Below are 10,989 nucleotides of genomic sequence, written 5' to 3'. Positions count from 1 at the left end.
AATTGGATGCTTACCTTGCTGGGATCCTATGACCCCAGCTGACTTCCTGCCCTTTGGGCAGGGGGCTGGACTCGATCTCCCGAGGTCCCTTCCAGCCCTGATGTCTATGAAATCTATTAAATAAATTACCAGAATTGTCTGCGTTAAATACAATGGTGCTTTTCCTCCCAAAATACTGAATCAAATTATTTCCATACCAACAGACTGCTCCTCCTGTAACGAAGTTTCAAGTCTGTGGTACAATTGTAATTCTAGCCAGGACATAAAACAGAAGGAGAGTCCAGACTGAGAAGCACATTTTACAAGTTATCCTTTCCAATACAAATGGAAATAGACAATACCAGCATGAACAAATACTTCAGTTCTAGTTCAGGGGTCAGCAACTTGTGGCCCATGGATTGGATCCAGGCCACCAAGCAATTTTATCCAGACCACAAAACCAGAACACCAGCAGCAATTTGGCAGTGGTGGGTAGGGAGGGAGTGCCAGGCAGGACGTCCTGCAAGCAGCAGCTCACCCTAAGACTGAGCTGCATCCATTCAGCCCAGCACTGCTAAAAGTCTGCCAGCCTCTGTTCTAGTTTTTCAAGGTTCCTCCACTATATATTCAAGCAATCTTCTTATGTAAAATACAAAATACAAAACAAGGTAATTAATGGACAACAGAAATCAACAGAAAGCCCACTTTCTTTAAAGTTTGCCTCAAGACCTGTCTTTACACACTCACATACAGCAATATTGATTTATGCGCAGACAGCAGAATTGGTTAAAGATCTTATTACAAAATTTATGCTCAGCAGCAAGAGCCAAAGGCAAGAAAACGTTTATGATCCATGAAGGTCAACAGGTCCCAGTTCTATTTATAGCAGATATTGCTAAAAAAAAGCTTCAAAACTGCTTAGTTTTTCCTTTAAGGTGGTCCCAAGATATCTGCTGTGGGACTAATCCATTTCACAAGTCACCTTTATTGGTCCTATAAGCCTACGATTCAATTTGTATAATACTATTTAAGTAAGAAATTGGATTTCTGTATTTATTCTAAGGCAGCACTGGAGCTGGTAGCAGATATTTCTACTTAATCTGCTGTATTTCCTATTCAAGAGGCATTTTAAACATGTTGGAAGTCTTTTCTGCCAGGCCTTTTCATCATCCCGGGAAGGTTTTAGTTGCTGTTTCTGAAATAGTGAACATTGATTATCTGTGGCTATATCTGCCCTAAACCAAGTTTAGTACTGGTTCTACAGGTATCAATAGTGAGAGCATTAAGTAAGGGACTAACAATGGACATTTTGGCAATGGAGACAGACCAAATGGGAGCAACCAGGCAAGTAGTTTTGGACAACAATAAGTTGTATGTACCTGGATTTCTAAATCAGCACTAAATCTACTAATTTAGTACAGAAAGAGAGAAAGCAAATGAAAGCACATGGGTCTTTTAAACAGAGTAGAGCCTTTTTGTGTTCTACGTATTCCGATTATGGGCAGGGATATGTTTTATTGCTGAGCACAAGATACCAGAAATTATGCATAGCAAATACAATTTTTTTTAATAAATTAAAAAATCAGGGCTCTGACTGGAGGAACTCACAATTATAGAGCAAATACTCGTCTCTCCAGAGATAGTAGCAGTAATGCCAACTCATGAAAAAAAAAATCACGAGACTCCCAACTTCCAAGTCAAAATAACTCCGACTCATGATCTCCTGACAGAGAGATCAAATGTGGGAATTTTTTTCTTTTTTTCTTCTGGCACATGTAGAGACTGCCAAGCTAGTAAGTCTGTGGAGGGGAAAGGGATGGGGGGACAGAGGGGAAGTGGGGGCAGATTGAGGCCCTCATGGTGAGGGAAGGAGTGCGGCAGCGCTGGGGTGAATAGGACTCTGCGGGTGGGGGAGGCACAGGGGACACACGCCCCTCAGATTTGTGTGCAGGGTAGAGGTGGGATGCCCACTGCAGGCTGGGGCTCTGTGCCCCACTGCTTTTGCCCCAGGAACCACACACACACTTTAAAAATAGCATCTAAATGATTTACATTGCAAATCTCTTGATTTTTAAGAGTTTGGTCTCATGATTTTTGACATGGTGGGATTGGCAATAAGTGGAACATAACAAAACCTGCAGTTTCAGGAAGCACCAACATTTTATGCTACACAAAGAATGAATGTCAATCACTGAGCAAAAGCCAACAGGAGTCGCTTTTCACCTCTGAAGACTGAATGGCAAGCAAGGGTGGGGAGCAAGGAAAAAGAAATGCCACAGCTAGTCTCTGCCAACCAACAGAACACAAGGACAGAGCACAGCAGAAATCAAGGGCTATCTTTTCACACATTATAACAACACTGACAAGCAGCACATAGGTTAAGTACATAGCATCTTTCAGCCCTACTGTCTTTTTTGTTATGTGACTGTACTCCAATGAGTATAAATTGATGTCAGAAACCAGAGGGGAAGCAATTATGAAAGGGCTGCTATTAAAAGCCTTGAAAATTATAGAAGCTAGGCAATTTCATGGTTGCTATGATAAGCTTTGAAATGATAGACAGAAACTAGTTTTATAGTCCCTACCTTGCCTCACTTTCAAGGCTCCCATCAACAGTTCAGAAATAGGAAAATGATAAGAGCTAGTGAGCTACACACCTGTTAATGCTACAGGACTATACACTTAATGAGCTTTCATTAAGATTTTTGATGCTACAGAGATTTACTCCTATCATACTCCTCCACTTTGCTCCAGCAGTAACAACTAACTGCAGCTTGAAATAAAACTACTGAAATGCATTAAATGGCTTTTGCCGACTGGTTTGTATGTTGGCAACTAAATGATCACAACAGTGATTTAGGAGAAATGTTTAAAAACAGCTTGCACAGTATGTACACTTCTATACTGAAGGACCCACATCTTAAAATTTCCCTTTACTTCAATCAACAGATTTTAAAGTCCAAGTCTGGTCAGACTTCCAATATAAAACAGGCCACTTCTGTTTGCTGTCTGCTTGCCCAGCTCCCAGTTTCAATGTAAATTCTTATTGCCAGATATCTTTGAAAACTTCCAGCAAACTACATTTGTTTCTGTTACTTGGCCTTTTCTACCAAGGCCTTAAAATTTCCTCAAGCCATTTTGGCATCAATCTAGGGATCAAACTCACTGACTGGAAGTGCGGAAGAAAAAAGGTCAGCTTAGTATCACTTCTAAATCATGGACAGCATTCATCTTCATATCAAGATCACTTCTGATGAAGTCTCTATTCATGCTAGAACCACTGCTCATTCTCAACTACTATAATTTTCAGATTTTGGTACTCTATGAAGCAAGTTCATCACCTCCACAAACCTTTCCCATCCAATTAAAAAGCTGCCTCTTCAGTTTATGAGCTCTTTAGTCCTTCTCTCAAGTGATATCTACATCTACCCATGCTAGGACTGTAAATATTGTTTTAAAAATATTTGTTTAACCTCCTCTAATTATACTGGTTAAACAGTTAACCAATAACACAGCAGCTCAGATGCAGCTGCTGCTGGAAGCCATTCCTGGAGCCCTTTGACTAGTGGGCAGTAGGGAGGAGCCAAGCCCAGCCAGACAACATAGCACATGTGAAGCCCCGCCCTGGGAGCACCTAATTGCTTAATTGTAAGTCATTAGGCTGCTTGTTGTTTTTCTCTTAGGCTATGGGCACTAGTTTCCACCCCCCAAACCAATTCCTTCTTCCTTGATCCTTCCTCCCTCCCGGGGTACAGTGCTGCTTTCCTTCCCCACCTTCCATGTACCAGCCCCAAGCTAGAGGATTGCTGATAAGCTAACCGGTTATCACTGCACTTATCAGTTAAGTAAGTAAATTGTTTAACCTTTCCCATCCCTAACCCATGCCACTATACTCTTAATCTCATTTGCTGCCTTCTCCCCACAAGTTCCAGAAGACAGGAGTTATTCACTTGTACAGTCACTTGCAACTGAAAAGCAACCTTCTACTGTTCTCCCTAAAACTGAATTCTGTTTCAATCTTCCTTGTGAAATCACAAGGATGTGTGCAAATTAACTGGACCTCTACAAAAATATTTTCAGAAAGCCACCATCCTTTGCAGGTGAAGGCTGGGAGCATGGCCACAACTTCACTACTAGTTTACACCAAAAAGATATTGAGATGCACAGTTTACCACTCACCAGACTCAAGTATTTTATTTCAGCACAACATCATGAGATATTGTGGGAGCATAGGGATCCTGCATCAAAGGAACCAAAAGACTTGATGTAAGAATTAGACTGAGAAACTTATCTATCTCCTGTGACTTTAAAAGTGAGCTACAGGTAAAACTCAGAGTCTTTGGAAAAGTGTTTCTGCCTGAAAGAACGCACACACAGTGATATAAACATTTTCCACACAGTAATTAAACCATACTTCTAAAAAGGTCAGCTCTTGTGGCAATGAAGAGAAACTTACGGGACCTCAGAAATTTGCAAAGAAAAAACTCTATAAACAAAGCAATGATGTTTCAAGTTATATGAAAAAAAATACAACAATATTCATTCCTGCAGCTTCAAAATCAACAACAGAAATATTGGGGGGAAAAAACCCAGGAAGAAAGCAAGCAAAGGTTGCAGTCCTCTTTCTAACTTGATTCTCTGCCTCCTAGAAGTATTCAATTAAGAAATGTGACTTTAGTAAGATTTTCACTGTTTCTAGGAGCCCAAGGTCTGAGCAATTCAATACTCAACTCTAAAAGTAGAATGAAAGCTCTTTCATATAAAAGTGAGTGAGGATTTTCCTGCACCACATTGTAACAGCCCCCACCCAGTTACTCATGAATTTTTCTGCTTTATCCATGAGGCCTGCTACAAACAAACTGTTATTCTACCAGTAAATAAAACTTAATGAAGTTTTGCCTTCATTATGGACTGAACACTGAGAAGGATATTACTGTAATTATGATCATTATAGCCAGGATGTACTTCAGTGTGGCAAAACAAAGGGAATAACGACAGTTTAATTCAATACATGATCTTCAGTAAAATGGCTACTATTCTTGCTCTTACCAAAAGAACGCTGGTTCTTAAGTGCGATTCTGGTGATCGAAAAAGGAATCTTCCACAGGTTTCCAGCAGTGTGCATGCCATTTCAATGTGGTGGTGAGAAAAGTCGGACAGAAGCATCTGTTATACATATGAACACATAGCATTTTTACGGTTTTTTAGTTGTGGGAAAAAAAAAAAAGTAAAAAATGTTTTAATCAAATATACAAAGTTGTTAACATCTCTGAATTTTAATCCTTATTTTAAAAAGTAAAACTATCACCCTCATCTCAACTTGACTGTTCATATGCTAGCATGTTCTCATACATTTTCATGATGAATGCTAACTTCTAGTCAAAAGGAATACTTTAAAGTAGTTTAGGGGTATAGGTTGTAGCCATGTTGGTCTAAGGACACAGGCAAAGAACTTCGTAGTTCAGGAATTACAGACAAGACTCATATACAAAGGCTCATAACATTTACAAAAATGTAATGCAAACATGTTTCAGTGAAGTTATATATGCCTTAGAATTTCCTCTTACAATTTAAACCCAATACACAATGATTCTATACAGAAAAGTAACTTAAAGCAAAACTAGTCTAGTTTCAGTGCTCAAGCTGAGTGACAGTTAAACAGAGATACTAACCAGTTACTAGAGAGAAGCGGGGGAAAAAGATGATAATGGGACTTTTAGAATTGAGAGAGGTCTAAAAACCATAAAGATCATCACAGGCAGAGTATTGTCACAGTGCACACAGTGTTTATAAAAGGAAAATGAAGATGGATTTCTCACTTCAAAAATATCTAAATTTCAACTGGGGGAAAAAAACATAAGCAGCTAGGCTTCACCTCATATCGAACATACATCTGGAATTGAATTAAGTTCCATGTTCTGAGCAGCCTTGCTCTTTTTGTGATCAGTGACATGTGTTTGCCTATTGAGATGGCCTAGCCCAGGGGTAAGCAACATCTTTTGCTGGAGTGCCAAAAAAAACCACAATGTCTACCGTGTAAGGTGCCAAAATGCCAACACACAAACACAAAACTGGGCACGGTGGGGGGGATGACATAGCAGGATGTACCGCATTTTTTTAAATTTTTTTTTAACAGTAAATCAAAGGTTTTCTAAAAATTCTAAACCTGGTAACAGTCAATAAAACTTCATGAACTGCCTCTGCACTTGTGAATTTTTTTTTCTTATTAAGCATGTTGTGATGAGAGGGTGAAGAGAGGGAGAGAGGAGCAGGGAGTAGCATGCACCGGGGGAATCACCGTGGGCAGGCTGGCCTGGAAGGCTGCAGTCAGAGGAGAGCGGGGGTCAGGTGGGGAGTGGGTTCTGCCCCACGGCTCCGCAGACTCAGGCCACAGTGGGGGTGCCCAGCAGCACTGGAGGTAGGGCCCAGCCCGCCCACGCAGCTCCACAGGGATGGGGCACAGTCAGCCATGAAGGGACGGTGCCTGGCTAGGGCAAGACGCTGGGCTTCCTGCTTGGCCTCCCTGCATGCCGGGTACAGCACAAGTGGGAGCTGCAGCCGCAGGCTGTTCCCCCAGGCTTTGAAAACAGCCACTGCTCAGGGCTGAGCTGATGGGAGGCCTGCAGCACAGCCTGTATGTGAAGTGCCTGGCCCTGGCCCCTTGAAGGAAGCTGCGGATGGGCAAGGCCTGGGCCCCGGCAGGCTGGAGCAGCCACAGTGGCTCTTCCCAGGTTCCAGAGGGTTCCTGCGGCCAGGCCGTTGCACCGGGGATGGGTCTGCCCTGCTTGCACCTGTGCCCAGCATGCAGAGAGGCCAATCCCGGAGAGGAGAGCCTCCCAAGCCTGGCATCCTGCCCCAGTCAGGCAGCATCCCCTTGCATTCATGGTGGCTGAGGCCCATCCCTGCAGAACTGCCCAGGCTGGGCCAGGTCCCAGCACTGGAGCCACTGGGCACCCACACCTGCCTGCCCACCACAACTCAAACCCACAGAGCCCTAGGGCAGTCCCCACTTCCCACCCAGCCCTTGCCTTCCTAAGGGCCCGACTAAGCTGGCTTGGCCACAGCACCTCCCCCCACACCACCCAGACCCTGCCCCAACCAGTCCGTCCCAGTACTCAGCACCCTAGTGCTGTCCCACCCGGGTGGGACAGGCTGGCTGCTTGTCTGGGCCCAGAGTTCTGCCACCCGCTGGAAGCCTCTAGGGCAGCAACCCTGCACAGCACCTGCCACAGCCCCTGCCCTGTCCACCCACAGCTCCCTCCAGGGGCCAGCCGGGCTGAAAGGTGCACCCAGGGAGCAATGGGCGGGGGCCATAGAACACAGATAGCATCCCTGCTGTGTTCTCCTGTCTCTGTTCTGGTGCCTGCCGCAACGTTGGGACTTGTGGCTACACAGGAGAGCCCAGTGCAGCAACTTTAAAAAAAAACAAAACATTTTTTAACAATTTTCTTCCATGCCTGCCTCCTGGTGCGCTGAGAAAAAATGTCTCCATGTGCAACTAATCACATATATGCCAGGGGTTGCCGACCCCTGGCTTAGCCTCTTGCACTCAGAGGAGCAACTGAAAAGCTTCTTTTTATTATTTCATTGTCAAAAACACAATCTTGAAATAGAAATCATATCCAGTCCTAAAAGGAAAGTTGCACGACTGAGTATAGATTGCTAATTTGTCTTCTGAGAAGAATTAGCAGAAAGTCTTTTATTATGCAAAAGAAAGAAGTATATCTTAACTGATTCTTATTAGTAGTACTGGAGATCATCTGTTTTACTATTTTTAAAGTGTTCAGTTTCACAATCGCTTTAGAAACACGCCTAGAACATTTCAAAGTTCCAATTCATGAATGCAAGCAGCCTTTTACAGGTGGAAAAACAAAGGCCAAAGGGCAAAGTTTATCTTTCTATAGTAAAAACACTTGCATGCATGTTACAACAATACTAACCTTTAAACAATGTAGGGTGTCATTTTTGGAGAACATCTTAAACTTCGTAAGCTCTCCAATAAATCTCACCGTTTTATTCTTTGTCTCAATATTGATCTGGTCCTTTTTTCTCACCTGCATAAAGAAACAAAATTTGCATTTAACTCTATACTAATCAGAAATTTATACCCATTACACATTTCTAATGCATTTTATTTCATTCATTCTAAACACGATTGTTAAGTCTGAGAGTTCAGAAAGTTGAAGCTTTCCAGTTTGGCTCCTCCTAATTTCTACACATTTCTACAGCTTTCTACTTTCCCCCTTCCAATTGTCTTCTCAAGACAATTTTTCCCCAGCCCACTGATTGAACTAATCCTACAGATTTTGATTCCACATGTCTTCACCTTTAAGTCTCCTTTTTTTTTTTTTTTTTTTTTAAATGAAGCATTATCCGACAACAAGTTGGCAGCCGTACAGATATGTGGTCTATGACAACTTAACATCACTATGCCCAGTATCTTGTGGCTAGAGGCGCATCGATAAAGATTTTCTTGGCAGATTTTGATAGCTAATATCAGGCAGCCATATCAACCGATACCAGTCCGATAGCTGATTTAGAGGAACACAGTCAGGCAACTTGGAAAGCAGCATCCAGCTGGTAAGTCTGAGGTGGGAGAAAAGGGCATGAGGGGGGCAGACTGAGGCCCCAACAGTGAGGGAGGGAGTGGGGAAGGGGCAAGGGCCGCCCAGCCAGGGCAGGGCAGGGCTGGGAGCAGGGGTGGCTCCCTGCCGCTGCGTGAACCCCTGGGAGAGGCATAGAGGGGCAGGTGCTGCCCTGGGATTTCTACATGGGGCAAAAGGCGGGCTGCCCACTGCTATCCATTCTCGTTTATACAAAACAACTTCTAGGTTTTAGAGCTCCTAGTGATTAGAAGAAAGGCAAGCCTAAGTCATACTGGAATCTGAATTAATTTTAATTGCATCCTAGCACTGGAGTTGAAAACGGCACTACGTGTCATATGCACATATAATGTGTATAGACAAATGGTGGGTGTCAAGAAATAAATAAATGTACAAAAGAATCCAACATATTATATAGCAAAGTAATCTGATTAGAAAAATGGTAATATTCTAGGATAACTAAGCTACAGAATTTTCTATAAACATTCAAGTCAGAACCTGCGCCAGTGAATTTAACTTATAACAAGCTCCCCTCTGCCCCAAGAATGGTAACAGGTTGCTTAATCTGAATGCAATAAAACAAACCAACAAAACATACATGAAATCTGAAATCCCCTTTCAGCATGGAACAAAGATCCTCTGCCACATCAGACATACAGGGATGCAATGTGGCAACCAGCCTTGCATAAAACGGTAGCAAATCCAACCTGCAAAACAAAAAGTTACACACATGTATAAAACAGTAGGGCAAAATAAAGAAAAAAAAAATCTGTGTTACTTAAAAATGTATTGGCTCTAAGGACATTTCAGTTTCTGTATAGCAGAGACAATGCACTTAGAGAAAATTATGTACGCACTGTATTGGCTTATACTTAAATTATATTTGTGCTTCCTATTAGAATGTCTCACATTTCATTTCCTTAAAAAAAAAACTTCTTTAAGTGAAAAAACTCAACTTGAACTATGAAGTCAAGACTTTATCTCCATAAAAGTACATATTGTTATCCTTCATAAATTCAGAGAAATTCAAAAGGAAGTTTACAAGCCTGTCAACACTCAAAACGACATTTCCTGTAGGCAAAAAATTCATAGATACTAATGAGAACTGGCATTAAAAAGCAAACATACCAGTAAAAGGGGCCCTTTATTTTTGAGGTAAACTAACTTCTGAATGACTAACAGCACTATAATGAAAAGGAAAGCTCAAGAGAAAGCCCTATATAAAACTGCAACAAAAATCAAACTCAAGCAACTTATCTCTTGCAGGAAAAGATAACCTTTTGCAATACTAATACTGTCTGTACTTGCTCACTGGTTTTAAAAGCTTATTTACCTTTACATTTCCTTGATTATAACCACTAAATACTATTTGCATATCTTACAATCCCTACTTTCTTTTCCAGATTTCTCTCTCATTATTTCAGAATGCAGCTTATACTTTCCTTTTTACATTGCACCTTGTTCATTTTCAAACACTAAGCTCAGAACTTAGTCTGCATCTAAAAGTTTAACTAGCACCTGAAAACCCTTTTGAACTGGGTGGTGACCTATTCAGTCACATAATCCCTCTTCCCAAGAAACAGACCATCAGAAAACTTTCAGACAAAACTAGGAGAGGTTCCTAAGAAATCCTATACCAAACAGGTTTAAAGTTCTTTATGGCTTTATGGCTTCTTTAAGGTTCTTTATGGCTGATATATCTCAAGCAATTCATGTACTACGGAAAAGCAAGAAAGAGGGGTCTCGTGAGGTGATTTACAGTCAAGGGAAGTCAGGAACAGTGGCAATACCAGCAAAAGAAAATACTAATCTTCCCCTGAGATTTTGTCTTGGGAAAGGTGGTTCTAAAGATTACCAAATTATTCATTTTAAAAACTTAAATTTGTTTTTAGATGGAATTTTAAGAAGTTAAACAACAAGGTTTCAAGTTTCAATCATGCAAGATTTTGAGTACAATCATTCATTCTCAGCCTACAAACATTTAAGTACATGCTTGTATGTTTACCTGATGGGGACAAGAATGCTTGGTACTTTGTAGTACCCTTAAAGAATAAGATGATACTGAATTATTTTACAAAATTAGCATCTCTCCCCCTGAAAGATACCAAAGGACTTCACAAGCCAAACCCATAAGCAAACTATGGCCATACTACATGTTTCTGTTTCTGGGTTACAGAACAGCAAACAGACTGGAAATAAGCATATAGCACATTGCACAACAAGGACTGGAGGAGAAAATCCGGGCTATGTCACTAGAGCAAATCCTTAACATTATGGAGATCTCTAACATCTACATAGGAGTCAATTTAAATTAATAGTCATCACCAGGGAGGACTATTCTGTAGTTGCTTGGGGATGTAGTGGGGTAGTTAGGAAGGCCAAGGCAGAGATGGAACTGGGACTAGCT

At 41.6% G+C, this 10,989-nt stretch overlaps 1 protein-coding gene across 2 annotated transcripts in view; it reads right to left on the bottom strand.

Annotated features, from left to right (window-relative positions):
- The window catches only part of UPF2 (UPF2 regulator of nonsense transcripts homolog (yeast)), a 95,063-nt gene that overhangs the window by 40,412 nt on the left and 43,662 nt on the right, over positions 1-10,989 (bottom strand). For both annotated transcript variants that reach the window (XM_019543708.1, XM_019543707.1), the window contains exons 9-11: positions 9,181-9,289; positions 7,920-8,033; positions 5,029-5,145 (exon numbers count right to left, since the gene is read on the bottom strand). In XM_019543708.1, the coding sequence (XP_019399253.1) occupies positions 5,029-5,145; positions 7,920-8,033; positions 9,181-9,289 (340 nt within the window). The remainder of the gene's footprint in view (positions 1-5,028; positions 5,146-7,919; positions 8,034-9,180; positions 9,290-10,989) is intronic.

Source organism: Crocodylus porosus, unplaced genomic scaffold (assembly GCF_001723895.1).
Source record: "Crocodylus porosus isolate Cpor-Errol unplaced genomic scaffold, CroPor_comp1, whole genome shotgun sequence".
In the NCBI taxonomy this organism is placed as follows: Eukaryota; Metazoa; Chordata; order Crocodylia; family Crocodylidae; genus Crocodylus; species Crocodylus porosus.
The sequence above is the reverse complement of the archived record's forward strand: the minus strand, read 5'-3'. Positions and strand labels throughout refer to the sequence as shown.